The following is a 22,534-nucleotide window of genomic DNA, read 5'->3' on the forward strand; positions in this document are numbered from 1 at the left end:
AATGAAACTTCATTAGTCATAGTCACTCATCAAAGAAACACAATAAAGCAGCAAATCTTATAAAGCTAATCAGTTATGAATTTCATGCTAAGGACTTAGGAAGGACAAGAAAAAATTCGGAGAGCCAGCAAAGATTACTTGATCCAAAAATCTTAGGAAACACTTATCTATAAAACTATATAGATTAAAAAAGCAGGACACCCATTCTTGATTTTTGAGGCATATTAAAATATTCTAAAGAAAGTATATTTCATGACCTGCACTCTTAAATAATAGAGGAAGATGATCAGCTTACATTTGTTTTTGGAAAGACAAAGTATTATATATTTATGAAGTATGGATTACTCTCTTACACGTTCTGCATAGGCACAATCACACCAGGAGAGACCAAAAAGGAGGGTGATGTGGGACATAACAGTGGAGGAAGAAAGAAGTTCAATTAAGTGCTGAAAATTGGGCATGGACTGACAAAAGAGACCTCCTCCCTTCCACTCCCATCCATCAGATGAAATGGATACTTAAGGTCATTCACACAACTTAAAAAGAGTACTTGAGGCTTAGTGGGGTTTAGGGCCCTAGAGATAGTATTTCTGGTAAACGGTTAAATACCTGATGTAGAGAACACTGAGAAAGCTGAACAGAAGACCTTGAGTCAGGTTTGAGTATGACGGGAATCGGAGGACTCAGACAATACACAGAGGACCTTAAGTTTTAACATTTAGAGAACTCTGTTTATAGGTCTCTGCAAATTGTAATTAATTTACTCAGAAAATCCTTATGAAATCAAGTCTAGAAGTATCGTTATTCTTATTTTATAAAGAGGAAGTCATCAGAGGCAAGCTGAGGAATCTTCTCAAAGCCAGTGAGCTACTGTCAAAAAAAGTGTTCTTTATCAGTAACAATAAAAATATGAGCTCCAGGGCTTGTTCACAAGAAATGTCTTAGAGAATTAAGGCCAAAAAAGAACTTGACATAAGCATTTACAAAAGAAGAAGTATAAATATACTCCAAGGAAAAAGAAAAGCAACACACACAAACTGAGGAGTAAATAACTGCCCAGCAAGAAGCTTAAAGAACATAATTGTTGCAAGATTTATTCAACTATTTTATCTGAGGGACTGGTAATTTTAACCCACATGAAGTGTTGTTTGAAATAATTATTGTAATTTCACAGTGACAATGTAGAAGAGTAAAGAAAAAAGGAGGGGAGGGAAGCTGAAAAGGGACCAACTGAGCAGCAAAAGAAGAGAGTATTGCCTGGCTCTTTGTTCCAAGTTCATCCTTGTGGCCATGCTATAGCCTGGAAAAATTCCAAGCTCTGAGAACTGGAAACAGAACAGGTAGGTTGAAACATTAGAATGTTAAGCAACTCCTTCACATTTTAACCTTGTTCTTACACTCCAAAAGACAAAAATATCACCGAGAAAAAGGAAATAAATTATGATTTGATTAAATACAATGTAAACAGTAATTTGAAAACAAAGGGCAATGTAATTTGTTGCGTAGTCACACAACATTCCTCTTGGATTTGAAATTCACCGGCAGCAGATCCGCCCCTTTTGAAAGTACAGCCTGACGTCTGGGCTGTTCAACCTGAGCAGCTGCTGGAGCTACGAAGTCTTTTTTCATCCTCTGCCAGGATGGGAGTGCTATGGCTTCCCAACCCATCTAGGATCCTATGGTTTTCTTTTCATATTATCCTCATTCTGCTTCAACAGACTACTGCAGAAAGAGAACTGAAGTTTGTGGTTGTAGTAAGTAGATTTGTTTTCTGTTTTGTTGCGGGGAATACAGGGAATTTGATGTGGCTGTCAAGTCAAAAAAGGTGTGCAGCTGCTTTGCCTCTTTTTAGACTTAGAAATAACTACTGCTGCCCTTTTGCTTACTGAGTTCAAAAACTTTACTTAAAGAAGATAAAAATGCCTCTAGTTATAAGAATTTTCATCTCCTAACCCCTAGTTATTATTTCAAGGCAACTGAACAACTTAGCTTAGTGGTAGACACATAGTGCACAGGAGTCAAGGGATCTGAGGTCTAAGTTTACCTGTTCTTGCTTAATTTAGCTGACACTAATGCATAGTCTGAGAGCTGGAAATTATGGCCTACCTTCTCTGTGCTTTTAAGCTGAAGCTTATGATGTTACAGAAGTTACCACAAAAATAAAGGTATTTGCCATTTCCGAATGACTGAATTGGCACAGCAGTATACTGAGAAACAGAAAAGGGCATTTTTATGTAGAGATTTGAGATAAATGTTTCAACCTACAGTTAGGTTGAAAATTGACTATAATAGGTTTTTTGCTGGGCCATTTCATATTTTTAAGTAACTGGACACTACTTCAATGTCACTTTCCCTAATAGCTCAAGTAAAAGAGAGGTGAATTCAACGAAATAGTTTGAATCATGATGGTTCCATCATAGTCCTTTTCATTCTACTTTCTTTTTTTAATAAGAAGTAAACTGATAAAGAGTAGTTAGTCTAAAGGAGTATCATATACAGTTTTGGGGACTGGAATTCACATTTATAAAAAGGAATTTTAAGATCTTCTTCCACTTTTCCCTATTTGAGACATTACGGGCACATGTAGATAACAGACAGAAATACTGTATCCAAAACATAACATCTAGCTCCAGATAAAGTATTTCATACTTAGTTGTCTATTGGCTGCATTGTAGATGTGCCACTAGGAGAGAGGCCAGAGTACACAGGAAAAACCAGTTCCTGCTCCTGCTGAGGCTTATTGCTCTATCAGACACTGCACATGTCAGGGGCTCAATGCTAATTCCAGTAATGTTCTGTGTATAGCAATATACTTAAATGTTGTTTCAATGGTAAGGGGAAGAACTGGACACTCAGATGAAACAAGGCAGTCAGCAAGCCTTCAAGAACTAACTCTTTGAAGGGAAGGAGACTTTTATTGAATTGCAGCTGTTATTGTGTTCTAACAAGCAATGGTTTTGCAGAAATAGAGGCTTCCTATCCAAAATCATCTGCTCCCCACAAGTATGCAGCCATCTTTCCCACCTGCCAGGAAAAAAAATAAAAGCCACTTTATTTATAGGGTATCTTATCACAATTAATATTAAAATAATAGTAATTTCGTTTAAACTGTCTTCCTTTTATTACTGGTTTCTATGTGTTCAACGGAACTTTACCTTCTGAACTCAGTTATTGAATTTTCATGGGAACAGAATTGCTGGCATAAATAAATAGGACAGGAATAAGCCCCAGAACATTTCACAGATATAATGGGATATAATGGGTGTATGGCTGCAGTCAAGGTAAGTCCAAAAGGCATCTTTCTGAGAGAATTCAATAGCGGTTTTCAAGCTGTACTTTGTAGATTGCTATGTTTTCACCTGAGAGTATTACTGCATTGTGAAAATGTGTCATAATGACTTGTTAAAACTTTCTTAGCAGAATTGCACAATATAAAACGCATCTGCAGGGGAGAAAACACAGACAAATGTTCCTGTTTGCTCACTTCTAGAATTGTGCTATGCTCTGGGAAAATTTTGCTGTGCTCTGGGAAGGTGTCTTGCTGTCTCCTCGTGATTTCCATCTTTGTGCTGATTCTGTGCATTTTGCTTGTTGGCCACAGGTCTTCTTGGCTGAAAAGCTCTAATTCAAGCCAATTTGTCAAAATGCTATTTTAATTTTCTTTCTCATGTGTTAACATCAGCCTTCACTATAATTCTTGTGCACTGAATTTAAACTAGATATAAAAGAAGAAAACAGGAAATATGTGCCATCGGTTACCCAAGTAGAAATGAAATACTGATTTATTGCCTCTGTATAAAGAAGTTCTGACCTGTGACTTCTGCTTCCACACAGGTGCTCCTTTCACCTGTCATATATAAAAAGAGGTGTGGTTTCTGAGGTACTGTGATTCATCATGTCTTTCTTCTTGTAACTCAGGATAGGAAGTGTTGACTGAGCATGTTATCTACTTGTCTAATCAAGCTAAGCAGTCTGAAACCTTGACTAAACATGCTCAGCGTTTCTGCATCTATGGTTCCCCTGAATTGGCAGCATGACTGGTTCTGTTTCTCTTGTGTTTCTTCATTGTTACTGCTGGCTTCAAAACAAGAAATCTTTCTGTTTGAAGTTGAGTCTGTCAATAAAAATGTCTGTAAGAGGCTCACTATTACTCAGAGACAGACAATTGACTGCAATTCATTGCATTTCTGAATGAATATGTTATTCAAAAGATGTATAGATGTGGTGCTTAGGGACACGGTTTAGTGGTGAGCTTGGCAGTGTTAGGATAATGGTTTGACCCGATGACCATAAAGGTCTTTTCCAACCAAAATGATTCTACAATTCTATATACTACGCATGCTGTATTCTCAGTTCACCCTCACCTCCATGCCGGTTTTTCTCCAACATCATTTTTCACCTGACAACAATGGAGGCAAATGCTGGCCAAAGTCTGAATCATGTGGCCATTTTGATCTGAAGTGATCACCTTCACAAAGTTACAAAGAGTGAACGGGAGAACCCAGATGCTAAATCAGGTTCAAGTTGTATTAGAGTTGAAGGAAAGGGTATTTAGTAACTATCCGTCTACTGCTTTTGAGAACTGACTGAGGTGAAGCACTTCAGATAGAAGTGCCAAAATTAAAGTATCAAACAGTATATTTGCTTTTTTTGTGTCCATCCTCCTTGCTCTCCCTTCCTTCTTGATTTCCAGTGTCTTTTCACCTTTTATGATGTGTCCTTGTTCCTTTTTTCTCATCCTGTCGTGTGCTATGCCTTCTGAAAGGACAGGAAGACAGTCTGTAGGCCAGGAGTAACAGATGCTGCACCGCACATATTTTTAAATTAATTTGAAGGATTAGCTCCTTCTTAAAAAATCCAATGATGAGCACTGAGAAACACATATTGATGAGCAACATAAGCTTTGTGCATTTGTACATTTTCTTTCCCTAACAGTATCAGGTGTTCTAATGAAAAAGACAAACTTCCAAATACAAAAGCTGTTCTTCAAGTTTTAAATTAAAAAAAAAAAAAAAAAAAAAAGTCTCCTAAAATGTAGCTATGACTGAACAAGTTAACCTTTTAGGTGAAATGTAAGTGGTTGTTCATGAGGTCATTGTTTTATTTCCAACTGCGACCGAAGCAAGGTCATTTTCAGAAGTAGCAAGAAAGAAGGAGGTTTGAGCACAAACAAAAATCTGTTGGCTGAGAAGCTTAGTCCTTCAATTCCTAAAACCAGTGTTCTGCCCTTAGAAGTATTTGCTTTTTCTTGCCATTTCCAACTTAGTGTTAATATCATATTTATATGTCACTGTGCAATGAAGATGCAGAAATACAAACAAGGAACCAAACTTTTTTCTATTTTGTGTGTACTTAAAGAAGCTGGGCTGCTTTTTAGAAGAGAACCTCCACTGTTTCCATTTCTTAAGGTTATGAAGAGAGAAAATATTTTTCTTTACATCTCCTGCTCCCACATATATTTGAATATCTTTTGATCTTGATCTCTTTGCCCTCTCACCTCTGTTCAGGTAAAATGCTGCTCTGTTCTGGCTTATTGAAAGTTTGTAGGGGCTGACTGTTGTGATAGTGAAATACATGCTGAGGGTTATGTTGCACATTACATATAAAGCATCAGAAACCAGTATTTAAAATCTAACACATTTTCAGTAATTTTTCACTAATAAAAAGCACATATTTATTGGCCAAGTGTTGATCCATAACTACATATTGCCTAAAAAAATAGTCACTTACTTAATCATGTCAGTCAGTTCGAGCAATGGTCAGTTACTCATAAAAATGCTTTGCTGTGAAGCTGGATAATTTAACAGGAAAGTATGCAGCTACATTGTAATTGGGAATTTAAGCTTCATTCTTTACAGAGGCATCATCTTGTTCAGAAAAGCTGATGAATCCTACCTGACACCTATGTATGTTGGCATGTCAAAACACCAAGGAAATAAGCACTGACACAAAAGTCCCCCTCACTGATTTTTCTTGCATGCAACTGATTCAATCACCCGACAATGTAGCTCATTACCCATTCTCCTATTCCGTAGTGATGCACTAGAAATTATTATAAAGAACCAACTCAGATTCCAGATTAGTAAGAAAAGACATGTACAGAATTAAAAATTGCATAGAGAAGCAAAAATAAAATATTTAAGAAGATTTTATGGGCTGTTTTGCTGTACTTGAACTCAGAAAAAAGGGATAGATTTTTTTCTTCAGTGAAATTCAACTAGCAAAGCAAAAAAATAATAAGCAGTTTTCTACGTAGTTCTAATGGTAACATCTACTCTAGCAAACCCTGCTGTCTATTGTAGAAAATGAACAGAGGGAGAAATCCAATTATACTTGCCTTTAAAGGATGGTATTTTCCATCTCTAAAGTACCTGTTCTAGCACAGCTTTGTGCACATTAGTACAGAAGGCTGATGAAAAGGGTGTGTGTTGTAATTAAAACATTAAGCCACACTGCTTGTGTTTACTTTAAAAAACATAAACATAAAACACCTCCCAGTGGGAGTGGCAAACTAACTAGCGTGTATAAATCTCTCTGATGTTTGGGGAAGAATGACATGGCTCAATGAGGCAATGGAGAGTATTAATTATAATCTAGCTATATAGCAGTGAGGTATAAACGTCATTTTATGAACAAATATACCATGCTTCCACATAGCCATTTTATTCTGCAAAGTCAGGAATGAGGTTGCTTATGTGCACATTGATACAAGCAAAGGTAACTTTTGCAACAGTTTGGATCAGCATCCTGGAAGATTGTCTGGAGCCCTGTGAATTTGTATTCCAGCATTTGCTTTCAATGTGAAATTTTTTGTGCCCACCCATGATACAGTTAGGAAGGGTAATTCAGAGGTTTTCGGAACTATTTAGTCTAGGGTTGGCACTCTCTTTGTCTGCTGGAATAAAAAACTAAAAAGTTTAATTTAAGGTTTCTGATGTAAAAATCATATGATTGATTGTATCACACTAATATTCACCATGCCAGACTGTCCAGGATAGGAAAGTGACCAAACTTTGTTCTCACTGAATTTAACAGAAAAACATCCTACAGACTTTCAAAAATATTTTCATACGTGTATGTAAAAGTACTAATATATGTTGAGTAAGCTAACAGTGTAAATGTTTATACTTTTTCATCTTTATATTTTAGGATGATGGAGAAATCAAACATAAGATTGATGTGTACATGGAATTACTTTTAAAGATACTTCTATGAAAAAAAGGAGTTACAAAAAATTTCAGGTGTCAATGCCAAAGTAATTAAATACTCATATAAGCACATCAGTAACTGGTTTAATATTCAGAGGTGCTGAGTGTCCAAAATTCAGCCAGATTTCTTGTCTAGGTGCCTAGCTATGGATGTAATCTCAATATTAACATCTTGGTTGATTAATTTTATGTTCTAGGAGGAAGAATCATCAGGCTTGTGCCCACTAAATTTCTATATAATTATACCTATTTTTCTGTGTAAAGAATGTACTCCAGTCCTACTTGACTTGATTTCTGCAGACTCTCCAATATTTTAATTTGAAAAATGGCACTGGAAGTATAATGTATGCTTGACTTCTAGCTAGGTAAGAAAGGAATGTTAACAGTAATTAACTTGATTTTTTTATTGGTAATATTGTTAGGTTTTCCGACATGGTGACAGAACACCAATTGTAAACTTTCCAACTGATCTACACAAAGAAAGTGAATGGCCCCAGGGATTTGGACAACTTACCAAGGTACGTTGACTTTCTTAGAAGAACTTATATATGCTACTAAACCAGGAAGTGGACAGAATTTTTCATGTGTGTCTCAGAAATATTAGCTAATCCCAAGTATTGATAGTTGGTATTAGCAATACCTCGTAATTCATAAACACTTTTGCAATATTATTCATCCAACTACTGTTAAACTGAAATCTTGTCTATCATAGTTTTATAACTACCTTCCTAAAAGCAACAACTTCCTGGTAGTGTGTCAACATTCAAACAAACGGCAAGTTTAAACATTGATTATACTCTAATATTGATGAAGTTCTAATGACCATTAAGCATTAGGCCCTGTGACAGGGTAAAGGAATGACACTGCCCACCAGGTCAAGTGATGAGTCCACATCTCATCATTCGGCTGGCGACCACCTACTCACAAAACAAGGGAAGTCCTGCAGGAGAAGGCTGCTTCTGGGGTCAATACATTTTCTAATAAGGTTGTTTTCAGCGTAGAGTTTCACTAGGAACATACTTCTTGCTCTGGCATTTCAACATCAAACCTCAGCTCTTTAACTGTATTTGACATATGAAATTCTGGAGCAAAGAGAGGCCAATGCATTTCCTAATTTTCCTAATAATACTTCATCATGGTGCAGAAGCATGAATCAGATACAGTTCAGCATTTAGTGTTTGAAGTGAGGCTTGAAAGATCTATAAACTTCAGACATCCAGACAACACATTAATATCCCCAGGTACATAGCTTACGTTGTAAGAAGAAAAAATGTTTCTGCTTTGGCACAGATTTTTCTGAGACCTTTTTGCTATTTTCTTATCTTTTTGGCAACAGTAGTAAGAACATATTTCTCTGACAGCTAAAAGTTTAAAAGTTCATCTCAGCTTTGGAAATGAATAACAGAAAAGACAGTGTGCAATCTGAGACAACTGCAGGTGAACTAAGGCAAAGATGGAAGGATGTTACTTAAGACGTGAAATGCAAGACACAAATATATCAGGTTGATCAAATAGCAGAGCAATGACAATAATAAATACTAGGTTATCAATCATCCTTTCTCAGATGTCATTAATTGACATACATTGTAAAAAACAATGTTGATCATTAATACTCCAGGAGTGTCTACACAGCTACAGCACTGTGGAAACAGTATTTGTAGAGAATCAGGTGCCTTGCCTTTCTTGTAGCAGACATTGGAGTCTTAACATTTCAGAACGTATAATTTTTTTATCGATATAAATGAGTATTTCTGTTAAAAATTCTAGATCACCTACAATATATACAGTACATTATACAAACGGGTTTTGATCTCTTAAAAACCGATTGCTGAAGACAAAAATGAAAATAGAAAAAAATTTCTACATTAAGATTCTCCAATTACTTTAATCTAATATCCCTTTGTATGTTTGCCCCATAGACTGGAATGCAGCAGCTATTTGAACTTGGACAGTACGTGAGGGAAAGATATTCCAACTTTTTGAACAGCACATACAACCGGCAAGAGGTATATAGCAGAACTGTCTGGAGGACATTTCTCTGGCATAGTGGAACTATGCTAGATGAAAGCACATCATCATAGTCATTTCATTAATGGAAAAATTAAGGTAATAGAAGAACATTTTTGAAAGTCAGACTTTTATGTCAAGCTAAAAGCACAGACTAAAGTAAAACTTTCAGCTCCTACATTCAGTTTGGGTCTTCCACTGCCCAGTTTTCCAGGACTGAACAGCTCCACACCACCGAATGAATGGGGAATTTGTCTGTACTGACTCAATATTGTTCCACCCTGTTGAAAGGCAAATGCATATCCAGTCATGTGATGTGTCATGCTCACATACTTCATCCTGTAAAAGAGAGGTCTAACAATTGTTTGGATGTGCTTGTCATACAGTAGAGATCCATTGTGGGGAAGATACCACTGCTGTTTTGGTCTGTACATGATGGATGCATTGATGGGAAAGACTACAGCTTTGCTATGCTTCCAAGAGAGGTTTACAGTTTTAAGTGCCTTCATTCCTGAGGTGGATCCACCACATAGCAGGTGGATCACAGAATCATTTAGGTGAGAAAAGGCCTTTAAGATCATCGAGTCCAACCATAAACCTGACACTGCCAAGTCCACCACTAAACCATGTCCCTGAGCGCCACATCTATATGTATCAATGTTCCTCTGACTCTCAGAAGATGGAGAGCTTCCTTATTTTAAATCATGCTTTCTTATTCTTCTTAGTTCAGTCTGAGGGTTAGATTCCAAACTGAAAGATGCTTTGGCAATTCCACTTATGCAAATGAATTAGGGCCCTAGAAAGGTGAGTCATGGTTTCACTGTCTCGACTTTACTCAAAAACGTAAAACTGAAAAGGAGAAGCCAGCGAAATTCCTTATTTATTGTTTCCATTTTATTTTTAACTCTTTGCTATTCTATCTTCAGTTTTACATCCAAAGTACAGATTATGATCGCACCATTATGAGTGCCCAGTCATACCTTTCTGGCCTCTTTCCACCAACTAGCAGCCAAATTTGGAACCCTGAGCTTCTCTGGCAACCAATTCCAGTTCATATTTTTCAAAAATCAGCAGACCGGGTGAGTACTGGCTATATACTTCCTATAATGCCTTAAACTTTCCCAGAAGCAAAAAAGAGAAAAAGGGGGAAAAAAGCTAAAAAATACTTTCTATTCTTTTTGAGCTCAATCTAATAGAAAACATCAACTGCAGCTACTGGCTGACAAGCATGTCACAGGTCAACTGTAACAGCTGCATGAAAATCCTCCTTCTATAGTTGCAGACTACCTGCATTGTCATCCACACTACCATTTTCTTCAAGGTACAGCTCTAACATATCTCCTGGCAAGGACACTTTTGAACAGTATTATAGAGAGATTGTCCTAAACCTTTACAAATAACAAGCGCTTTCCTAAGCACCAATCAGTTACACAGACCTCCTCTCCTTGGCAAGTTTGTTCCATAGTTTATTTGAGAAATTTCACCAGCCACTGTAATGGCCTCTCAATGATTACTTTTGTATTCTGGTAGCACTTAGGCACCTTAATTACAGACAAGGGCCCTTTTATGCTCAGTACTATACAAACATTTAATGAAACCCTAGTACTTGCTTTGTGGTTCATAAGAGCAGACCTACCTGAATGACAGGTCTTGTAGCAGTTTTGCTGTATGCAGCTCTCCCTGGCTGATTCAGGTTTAGATTTTAATTTCACTGGCTCCTGTGACAAGGACTGTGTAGGGGACAGTGTGTTGAGCAAGGACGAAAAGTTCTTCAGTGTAACAAGAAGAACAGCTAATTTTCTTCTGCCTTTGAGGACACAAGTTGACTTTAAGGAAATGTATACAAAAATCCTATTGAAAAACTGCCTGTGCAGTCACCACCATCAGAGGATGGGCTCTGTCATTAGGGAGTGGCCACACCTGCCTCCCATTGGCATTCCTCCATTCTTGGAGGCTATGCTTGAATGCAGGTAGGGGAGAAACTGTTTCCACAAACTGGATTAGGCACAATGTGATTCAGCTTGAAACTTAACCCTGTTCCTCAACAGAAAAGAATGCTGCCACAGTTATTTAAATGTGGAACACTAGGGGAAGTTCTTTCACTAGAAGAAAAAGCATCAAAGTGGTCAGAGCTCTGGCCAAATACAACCTCAAAGCCCTTAGGGGAATCACAGTTCAGTGCAATAACCTGTTTGGAGAAGGCAAGCTCATTTGTAGGAATCTCTAGTATCTCATGACTGAAACACACTTCTGCAGCAACTCAAAATTCCTGTTAAAATGCAAACCACCTGGAAAAAACATTGTTCCCTCGTTAAAGCAAGCAGATGTTTGAGGGTATTTTCAAGCCCTAAGCAATATAAAGTGGGAAATTGAGGCCAAGTGCAGTCCTGTAAAAAAAACTAATCACAGTTCATTTTTCAGCCACTGAGATCTATCAAAACCTGACAGGCAACAGTATTGAGTACTGCTTAATGAGGCCAAAGGGAGTGGCTTAATTAATAACACCTAGAGGGGGATAATTAAGCCATACAGCCAGAGAAACATTTGTTATTGTGTAATTAAACAACATTCTCCAGTTTCATATTGCAGCTTTGAGACTTCACCCTCCAGTGTGCTGCTGTCACATAAAAAATGGATCCTTGGAAATCTGTCCAAGTGAGAGTGTGCTAGTGTCGGTGGCTGCTGCAAGCTTCACATTGATAAATCAAAGAGAAAAGAGACATGCTGGAAGTACAGTCCGCTAACGTTTGCTCCAAGACAGAGTAAACCTTCCTGTACATACATAAGCCATAGATACTGAAGTCAATTTCTCCACTGTATATTAAGTCAGTTCCTTGACATGATTTGTATGGTTATAGGATAATATTAGTACTGAGTCAATAATGCTCCAGTGATGTGACACAATGTGCTGAACCAACGCAAGCTTATTTTGCTCATCATAACTTTTTATTGAAACTTTATGCTGTATCAGGTATCATCTGTCCTGCAATTGGCATAAAGCAGATTTGCCAGAGTGCAGTGTTCGATGGACAAATAGGTATTCACACAATATGTACTATCAGGTGACCTCGTAATGCATACGCTTGGAGCTATTAAAAGTGAACCATATCCCTAAATAAAAACAGAACCATTAAGCTCATAGCTTTTTGATATTTCAGGAGCACAATTTACTTGCCACTCTTGTTTCAAGTTCTGTCCGTTAAGTGGTACTTAAAATGTTTGACACAATACGCTGCTTACCTCCAAAGAGATGAGAGCAGGATGTGTAGATGCAGAAGCAATTCAGATTCCAGTACCAGGTGGAGTCAAGCTGCATGTGGGGGGACTCAGAAATTAAGATGGAAATGGTAGTTTTTTAAAATTCCTGACCATGGACCATGATCCATTTCTCAAAACAATCCCCTAACAGTAATGCATAATTGCTTTTTGCCAAGATCAGTTAAACTGAGGGAAATCAAGCTATCATAGCCACAAGAAGCCACTGAAAAGCCAAGTTACCACAGTCCATTGCTTATATTAACTGAATTAATGAACAAGGTACCCACAAACTGTTATGAAGTAGCTGTAGCATGGCCATGAATCTATAAATATTACGTAGCAATATCTCAGCAGTAGAAAAACTCGAAGTGTGTTGATTAATTCTAGAACTATTTTAAGTTTTACTTCTCTTGTTTCAGAGGTTGAATTTTCCTCTGCTTGACTGTCCCCGTTTTGATGAACTTCAGAATGAAACACAAACATCTAGCGAATTTCAAAATAGAATACAACCATACATGGTAAGACAAAATAAAAAGGAAATAAAATCTAAGATGAAGGAAAGTAACTAAATGTAGAAGGTACAGAAGTGCATTGTTTGCTTTTGCTAAAATGCAAAAATAAATAAATGCAAAAAAGAAATAATCCTGAGGACTCTCTTAAAATAATAAATTTAGGCTAATACAATCAAAAAGTGTGTTTTACATGCTTATGCATTTCTCATACTTTTCTATATTGATCTTTTGAAATGTGAATTCAACATTAATTTTCTGAGACTATTTAGAGCCGCATGTAGTTAAAGTTTCATGATCTAAGGGAAGAAATTTCTAGATGCAGCAATTTCCAGTTTTACAGGGTGGCACAAAACCAATTCTAAAAAAATCCAATAAATCAAATGGAAAAATGGGAAGATTTATGCCTTCCTGCTGTGTCTTTCTGAAGCTGACACTATAACAGGTAACTAAAGCAAACCCAACCAGGTGAACATAGTGACTTATGTAAATTTCTCTGAGAAGCATTTCAGATCCGTAACAAGACAGGCTTCTAGTTTGGCCCTGACACAAATCTTCACAGTCAGAGATGCAAAATTTCCCATTCCAGTGCTGCAGCAGGATGTAGGTACAGGGGTGCTATACTTGCCTCAAGCAACCAGTTCTTGTGGATAATAATTGCTCTAGATAGTGGTTACTGCTGTTCTCGTTTGCCCAACCATGCACTTTGTAACAGCACTACTGCACAAATAAAACAGTGCTCTCCTGTTCCTCATACCCTGGCTGCATCTGTACACATTATCTCAAAGTCACTTCAGGCTTACTGCTAGGGCTAAACCAAACATTTTCCTTTTTGTTGTTTCTTTCTAAATTTCTGCTAGCTCAGCTACTCTGATCAGACTCACTCATCTGCAATGGGAAGTGAAATATGACTTCCCAGCTATCTTCTCTCTCAGCTACTATTATGAAACAGTTAATGTGAGAATAAGGGATATTAAGGAGTCCCTTTATTCTTCTGTGGTATCGTGTAGCAAGAATCCCTATGGAATTTTTGTAGAATTATTACTTAGATATTCAGCTCCCCTTCAATGGCAGAAGGAAAATCTAGTTTCCTTTTCAATTTCTTTTTGCCTCATCCCGAGTATTTGTCTCAGCTCTTTTTAGTTTTCTGTTTCCTCCTCATCTTTCTTCTCATGTTCCTTTTCCGTTAGTTCCTTCGTCTTCCTTATATCTGAAGGCTTGAGGTGACTAAGGTAGCCTCCTGGAGCAATCAGAAGAGCGACAGAAGAGAGCAGCAGAGAGAGCACCAGACTTATCCATAGCAGGGCTGAGAAAAAGCAGTGTCTGAAATAGAAATTAGTACCTTGAAATGGTTATAAAATGAAATTTGCAACCAAAATCTTCCACTACAAGGATTTCACCTGTGTAAAATTAAACAGTACTGTGTTGCCATGTTGGATGCTAATGAATCTGTATGCATAAATATTCCATATGTATTTGTGGTATACTCTTCACTTTTTTTTTCCTCAGGACTTTTTACAAACAGTGGCAGTTAACACAGGACTTGAACTAAATCATCTTAAAATACTGGACAATTTCGAGCTCTGGAATACATATGATACTCTACACTGTGAGGTAATAATAAGGTAATAGAGGCTGAGAAAGAATATAACTCCTAAGCTAGGTTTCAGTTAAACCATGGCAATGTGGTATCATTTGCCTTTTTTTTTTTTTTTTTTTTTTTAATTTGAATCTAAATTCTAATTTACTGCTTTGGTAAAAGATAACCCAAAAACATGGTTTACAGCTTGGGAAACTGTTGTTTCCATTTGATGTTTTGTCCTGAAGGACTGGTACTGAAATCCATCCCCTTTATTCCCTCATTTTCCTTCCCGATATGCTGCTATAGAATTGTTTGAGCACGCTGCCTAGGATATATTTAGGATTTTTAACAAGAAAATTAAATTATTTGCTTTAGCATTCAACAGGTAAACATCAAAATAATTAGATGTCGAAAATAAGAGGTAAGATTATGATCTACCAGGCAGAAAATTAGGAGATGATGATTGCTACCAGCGAATAAAATCAGACTGGCTCCAAGCATGGAATGATTTCATTTGGCCCAGCCGTTATCAGCAGCACATGAAGGCTGTTGAACATATCCTCCAGACACTGAGGCACTTAAACCTTGTAAGACACTGTCACTCTTACAGGACTGGAGAGTGACACTTGTCTGTAAAGGGCCTTTCATGGAACTGGCATCTGGACAACTGTCAAAAAGACAAGAAAAGCTGGAGCTAAGTTATACCCTGAAGACCTAGAGGAAAGGAAGAGGATAAGACATGTCTGCAATCTTTCGTACTAGCAAAACCAAAACCATATATTGCTATAGCAAGAACACATTATACCTACAAGGGATCCCTTCACACAGCTGTTTCCCCTCTTCCCATTCACCCACTTTAGGCCAATCCCAGTTCCCAGAAAGGGTATTTCAGGGCACACTAATGTGTGAAACCACACTGGACAAAGAACTGCAGGGCAGCCTCAGAGAGTCTAAATGTAGTAGAGTGAGGCTGGGCAAGAGGATGATGGAAACCAGTAAAAGAAAAAACATTCTTTTTTTTTTTTTTTATTTATCACTAGGATATTCACAATTATACTCTCCCTGTATGGGCCACCAAAGACGTAATAGACAAGATGGAAAAACTGGCAGAATTGTCCTTATTATCAATATTTGGGCTTTATAAAACAGAAGAGAAATCACGGCTACAAGGAGGTAAATCAAAAATGCAAAACTCTCTGGAAGAAGGAGACATTGCTTATGGTAACATTCAACATCATGTCACCTTACTCATGCAAAATTGTTGATACAGAACCTTGATTGGTAACTATGGACATTGGATGTTCTATTAAGCATCAAAATATGTTCTGAACACCGGCATTTACATGGAAGAGATATTGAAACAAGGTGTAAACATTAATCTCTTTAGTTATCCCATAGTTCTTAAGGGATTAGGATTTTAAGAAAGATTATAGACATCCAAGGGAAAAAATCAAGCCCTCATGGGTATTAGGTTAGATTAAGTTCTGTTTCTCCAATGTTTATTCTGTTTCCTGAACTTTATTTTTCCCTTTGATGTACCGGTTATATATTGTGCCAAAACCTTGGCAACACATCGGTAGCTCTTCAAGAGACTGATATAAAGATGCTCCAAATCAGTCTGATCAGAATAGAAAACGAGTTAGAAAAAGTTATGTCTGTAGTGCAGGAACTGGGACTACTGTTTAGGTCCAAAACTGGGGTGCATAGGCTATGCACATTCTGACACTACTTCAGGACACAACCCAAGCATTTGTCATGTGGTTCCCAGGTGTCCCTGAGCAGGAAACCCAAACAAGTGAGCCTGAATATCTGCAGGCTGGACTGTTTGGGGCTAGTCTTTGTAATGCAACTGCCCTGCAGAATTATTAGCAGCCTCATCATCTGGGCATATGCATCACTGGATCAAACCTGCATTAAAGCCCACCAGCTGGTAGGTGGCCGTATGATGTGCTCACGACTTTTTTTCTAGTGTTCACGGGCACACCGGTTATGCCTTCTTTCCCTAGAATGGTATAAATTGTGCGACAGGAAACTTTTCCTGCCCTTATCCTATTGGCTTTAAAACATCTCCGGTCTCGAGAAGGAGTGCAAAAGAGCTGTGGAAAAATGAAGAACTGATACTGTGTGACTTGTTGGAAGTCAACAGTTAAAAGTATTTCTTCAATATCTAGAGAGGAAGAGGCTAGCACAGCTGTAATTATTGCAAGAGTCCAAACAGACAAAAAAATGATGGAGAGGTCTCAGCATAACAAAACCAGAAGTGTCATTAGCCCCAGTTCTCAGGATAGTTCTAGATTCCTGTAAATCCTGCCTCTTCACTTGACCTGGATGATGAATGATATATTTTACCTCTGTAATATGTAAGCTAAAAAATGTGTATAAGGCCTGAGTAGATGTCTTCTATTTGATGCTCAAAACCTTTCGCCTTTTTCGTTTCTATGCAAATGTTATATCTTTGTTTTCCTCTTCCTTGTTCCCATTTTTTTAAGGTGTCCTTGTGAATATAATTTTAAATAGTATTAAACAAGCTGCCAATTCTTCAAAACAGAGAAAAATGGAGGTCTACTCTGCAGTGAGTATTTTCATCTTTCATAAATCTTGCTATGACTTTATCAGTAAAAGACCCTTAAAGGGAATAATCAGAGTCTCCCTGTAAGTTAAATGAAAGAATAACATAATACAGTCCAATTCAGCTAACAAGCCGAACACCAGTCAGTACAAGATCACAGCAGGAGGATGGATCTCACCTCAGTTTCAGTCAAACTATACTTGGTAAAGAAAACTATGTATTTTATTATGCATTTTTTATGCAACTTAATTATGCAGCCTCTATAAGTTGCATCCTTCCTTAAGTGCTCCTAACCCAGAGATTTTGGCACATAGCAGAACTTCAGCTGTGCCTCCAAACTCTTCCTCTACTTAGAAAGGGATGATACAGCTGTGGATTCTCTTTTTTTTTTTTTTTTTTATCATTTTAGACGATGAAGAGGGCCATTTGGGTGATACCAAGATCCACTTAGCTCATTCATTATCCTGTCTCTAACAATGGCCAACAGCAGGGAAGAATGTGAGAATAATGCCAGCACAGAGTGATGCTTCCCCTGATACAACCTTCCAGCAATCGCTGGCTTAGGAACTTCCTGAGATAGAATCTGTGTCTGTGTGTTTAATAGCTCTTGACAGACTTTCTTCCATCAATTTATCTAATCACTTTCTTAATATATTTATACTTTTGTTCTCTGCAACATCCTGTGGCAATGACTTGCGAGTTAAAGGAAAAAAAGTACTTCCTTATTTTTTTGAAACTTAATACTGATTTAGCTCCTTCCTAGCATTTCTCTTGTGAGAAACAGGGAATAGTCATTCTTTATTCACATTTCCTGGGTCACACAGGAACTTACTATTTTCTGTCACACCTCTTCCATCTTTCCTTTTCCAAGACAGAGTCCTACCCTATTTAATCTTTCTTCATATAGAAACCACTCGATACCTTAAATCTTTGTTGTTGCCTTTTCTATGTGTTTTCTAGCCCTACTATATTCTGTTTGAAATGGAAGAAGTGCATCCAGAATTTTCACTGCTGCTTTAATGCCTTAAGGCCAAGTATACTTTTATTTTTGAAACTGATTGGTCTAAAAACTTCCAGATTCTGAATAACAATTAAAATGTAGCTGTTAGACTGTAATATAAATAAGCCTAGCAAATATATATATAAAGTTGCTTGCAAAATTTAGGCATCAAGGTGTTTGGACTTCCTCCCTTTCTCCGGCTCCTCCTCCCAGCATACCCTGCAAAAGGAGGGATAATGGGGAGAGGAAGAGACTGCACGTGGGTGGATAACTGATTCCATCAAAATAGAAGCCAACCTGAGATTTTACTGTATCAGTCCAAACAGAAGGAACAACAATTTTAAAAGTTCTAGAGTTTGTGTGGAAGCGAGGAGAAAAGTCTTTGTGCGCAACTATTTGTCTGGTAAACTATCTAAAAAAGAGTACTTGTACCTCCACTTGAAATGCCATACTACCTTACGCTGCCTTAATCTGGCCTTGGAACCGAAACCACTCCTGAAGGAAGGAGTAGCGAAATGCACCAAAAAACTAGATTTATTACTCAGACCATATCTTGCTTTCCCCCGGTATCCCTGACTCCAAAATATTGCCAGATAGTGTAAGACACATACCGCAATAGCTATTTGGAAATGCCCCCTGCTGTCTGTAGTAAGTAATCTGTTAACATGTTTTTCCCAATGGTGAATACAGTTGAATTTACACAGGTTTTGTTTTATCTTGTTTTTGCTCCCTCTCTACTCTTGTCTCATTACTCTGGATAAATGGTGGTTGACTTAACTGATGTTCAAGGATGGATTTTTTTTTTTTTTTTCCTATAGCATGACACCACAGTTGGGGCCCTTCAGATTGCTCTCAATATTTTCAATGGAAAACTGCCACCATACGCTGCTTGCCAGTTTTTTGAACTCTACCAAGAAAGCAGTGGGCAAGTATCTTCTTATGTACGCAAGAACAAGGAGTGTTTGGAATTTGCTTCTGCCTTCCCCAAAATAATTTTCCTTTCAAATATTATGAGGAGATACAAATTCAGGGACTGATCAGTCCACAGGCACAGTTATATTAAAACTAGGAAAAATTATGTTTGCTGGATGTGCATGTACTTCTGTGCTTTGAAATATAGGAAGAAAAGCAAAACAGGCCTCACCAGCTGGAAGTAAATGGTAAATTTTCCTGATTCTTCAAATGATAGCAACAACATTTCCCAGACATCTCATAAATTCCAAGGTAAACCAGTTGGTTTTGAAGAGCCTGGTGCTATTGCTATTCAAGAAGACTTCAGAAGGACCTTTTGAGCTGACTGGTGATCTGTGCAGTAATGTAACTAGCTTTGGCAAAGTGGGCTTTGCAGATGTCTTTCACAAAGCCTCCATTCTTGAAGAACAGGTTCCAGAGTAGGGTATTAGTAGGTCTATTTCCAACATTCAGTCTCTAAACAGGAAACCTTCTATTTAAGAACCTTTTTTAAAAAATCTTTTCAATGTTGTTGATCAGGCGATACAGCATTGAAATGCATTATCGGAACGACTCTTCAAAGGATCCTTACCTCCTCACTCTGCCAGGATGTACCTCTTCTTGTCCTCTTGAGAAGTTTGCTGAACTAGTTTCTCCTGTGATTACAGAAAATTGGTCAAAAGAATGTGGGAAGAAAGACAAAACGAAAGGTAGTGTAAGAGCTTTGTATTTTCTACGTAAGACACGGAGGCAGAAATTGTATCAATGGCTCCAAACTTTGCACCTTTCACACAACAGATAGATCTCCCTCTAGCAAGTATGGACCAGCTTTACTATGGACAGGGAAAGCCAACAGAAATTTCTCTGAAAATGTGAAGAGTAGACTTACCCACCAGTGTGAAGGCGGTGCTATCACTAGCATATTCACATAAGGAGCTACTTAAAGGCCATGGCCAAAACTAGAGCTCCGCTTGTTGAAAACGTCCAACAGAAATATGGGTGTGGGTGCTATGCAAGGAGTCCTGTGTATGTTGGATGCATCAGACCTTCGGTAGATGCAACACAGAAACGATTTGTACACTCACAGTAAGATTGATGCGTCTGTATTTCTGGCATGTGTACTATGTATTGAGGATACCTTAACCCCCACTGTACAGACAGTGTGCAGCTAATCCATGCAGACAGAGCAGCTATTTGCCTCGGTCTACCAACAGATGACAGTCGGTAACCTCTTCCTGCCTTAATATTATTTCCAGGAGGGAAGTGAAGGGCAAGGCAACGTGCTACTTTCCAATAGTGCCGGTATTTACCCCTTTCTGCATATATTGAGTGTTTTGCTGATCCCTGATGAAACTCCTAGTTTGCATTAACTACACATCCTCCCTCTTGCCCTGTGAAAACCTAAGAGTAAGATTTACTCATGCACAGGAAACTAACTACGCATTTCCTAGATCTAAGTACATGTTCTTATACTTGCATTGCGTATGCCAGTAAATGCAGGCCATGTGATCTTGCCACAAATATGAGCAAAATTTAAGTATATTTCTGTTGTACTTATTTGTAATTAGACTGTTACCTCTGTATCCAAAATGATAGACATTTATGTCTTTCATTAACTCCCTTCTGTTTTATTGTTTCTCCTTCACAGATATTTTTATCGGATTTGACGTTGCTGTTGGCTTGTTGTTCATTTTTGACATTGTACTGCTCTACCTCCTTTATCATTATGGACGCTGCAGACGCAGAAACAATTACCAAGACGTTTAAAGGGGAGGTAAAGAAATGAAAGAGAGAGCAGATAGACATCAAGCAGTCCTTTAAGTTGCTTATATCAGTTTGCTCTTGTCAAATTCATCTCCAAAGCATATTCAATAAACTTGAAGAGCTGAAGTATCTGCGGCCTAGCTCCTAAAAGACTAAACATCTGCAGTGAGAAATACTGCAGAAATACGTTATTGTTAAGAATTTACTTTTGTAAGAAGAGACATTTACCCCAATTTCTATCTTTAGGTTTTCCACTACTATTAATTACTCTTAAGTCAACTAGTGGGGTGAAGGGATGCTATTGCCTATGTTTGGTTGTGGGTTTGTTTTTTTTTGTACTGCCTGTTACTATTTAGCCTTCTGCTTTGATCTTACCCTGCTCAATGAGTCTTTCTTGAAAATCAATTCTTAATTCTTATAAATGGCTATTTTGTTGATGCAAAGGAAGATGTTTTCTGTGAGCAGAAGCTGCAATTACTGCATGAAAAAGATTCATACCAGCACTTAGGCATACTGTTTACTGTTTCTGCATTTATTCATGCAAAATTTTCACCTTGGCCTTCAGCTAATATAGGTCTGCAGCCTGCTTTTCAAAGGAGTTATGCTACTATAACTCTCACCAAAATTAGTAGAAACTAGGGGGGAGCTCTGTCACATATCTAGGCACCAAGCAAGAAGCTTAGTGCAACAGGATCTTGGTCAGTGTCCACAAATTCAGTAACATGGATAAGTGAATACATTAAAATCTATTTTCTGTTGCTATATAGTTTCCTATTTTCCTGAGCTCCCAGTCACAAACAATCCTTTGCTCTGAATCTTTTCAATGATGCATCTGTTCTGTCCTGCTTCAGGTCCCTTCTAGAGTCTTATTTCTTTGAGCCACTCTTACAATAAGTCCTCAAGCTATCACTCTGTTCATCACCTTTCATTTTAATTGACAACAACTCCTTTAACCCCTTGCTCTGTTCAAAATCCCTTATGACAGCAAGACATGCACTGAAAGTAAGAAAACGATGAGCCTGGTTTTTCTATGCTGGTCTCTTCTGTGTTGTATGTTTTGTTTAGGTTGTAAGCTCCTAAGAGCAGGGAATGTGTTTCCAGAATTTCTCTCTATTATCATAAATCATAGTATCACATAATATTGCTGTATAAAATACTGGTGATCGTCATATGTTTCAAGGGCTGAATCAAGATTTTTTTATCCTGTAGTCCTGCAGAGGATACTGTGAACTACGTTGCTATGGAGAAGCCTTTTTAAAAATCAACTAAACAGACAGGTGCCAACAGCAGCTTCGGCCCAACAGATATAATGACCAATCATATGCTCAAGCTAATGAGTCCTGTTCAGGTGCAGAAGTCTAGAGAAAGCTGAGAGATGGAGGTGCTTAGCCCAGGCACAGCATCACATCAATAGGAATACATTGCTTCTGGACAGACTTTGATTCACATCTGTGGCTTGCAGCTTGGAACCCAGAAGCTTTGGTCAGCTACCACTGATCTAGAGATCAGCCCTCAGTATTACAGATATGGACACATTTAAAATGTGATGTAGTTAGATGTATTGATATTAAATACCATAAATCAAACAGAATAGCAGAGGCTTGTGGGAATACAGCACTTTCCAAATATCATTGCAATTTCCTGTAGTAGCTTCAGCTACTGAGGTTTCCACATTTTGAAGCACTA

The 22,534-nt window shown here is 37.8% G+C and overlaps 1 protein-coding gene across 1 annotated transcript; it reads left to right on the top strand.

Moving 5' to 3' along the window:
- Positions 1-1,640: 1,640 nt before the first annotated feature.
- Positions 1,641-20,851, top strand: LOC104343579 (prostatic acid phosphatase). Its single transcript, XM_009947502.1, has 11 exons — positions 1,641-1,754; positions 7,631-7,726; positions 9,128-9,214; positions 10,142-10,294; positions 12,893-12,991; positions 14,492-14,596; positions 15,605-15,737; positions 17,054-17,136; positions 18,952-19,058; positions 19,625-19,794; positions 20,733-20,851. Exons 1-11 carry the CDS (start codon positions 1,641-1,643, stop codon positions 20,849-20,851), a joined length of 1,266 nt encoding a protein of 421 aa, XP_009945804.1.
- Positions 20,852-22,534: the final 1,683 nt, after the last annotated feature.

The sequence above is a fragment of the Leptosomus discolor genome, chromosome 7, assembly GCF_034619465.1.
Source record: "Leptosomus discolor isolate bLepDis1 chromosome 7, bLepDis1.hap2, whole genome shotgun sequence".
NCBI classification, from domain to species: Eukaryota; Metazoa; Chordata; class Aves; order Leptosomiformes; family Leptosomidae; genus Leptosomus; species Leptosomus discolor.

Coding starts and splice junctions, on each gene's coding strand:
- LOC104343579 (XM_009947502.1), top strand. CDS start 1,641: ATGGGAGTGCTATGGCTTCCCAACCCATCTAGGATCCTATGGTTTTCT. Junction 15,738..17,053: donor GAAATCACGGCTACAAGGAG/GTAAATCAAAAA, acceptor CATTTTTTTAAG/GTGTCCTTGTGAATATAATT. Junction 19,795..20,732: donor GAAGAAAGACAAAACGAAAG/GTAGTGTAAGAG, acceptor TCTCCTTCACAG/ATATTTTTATCGGATTTGAC.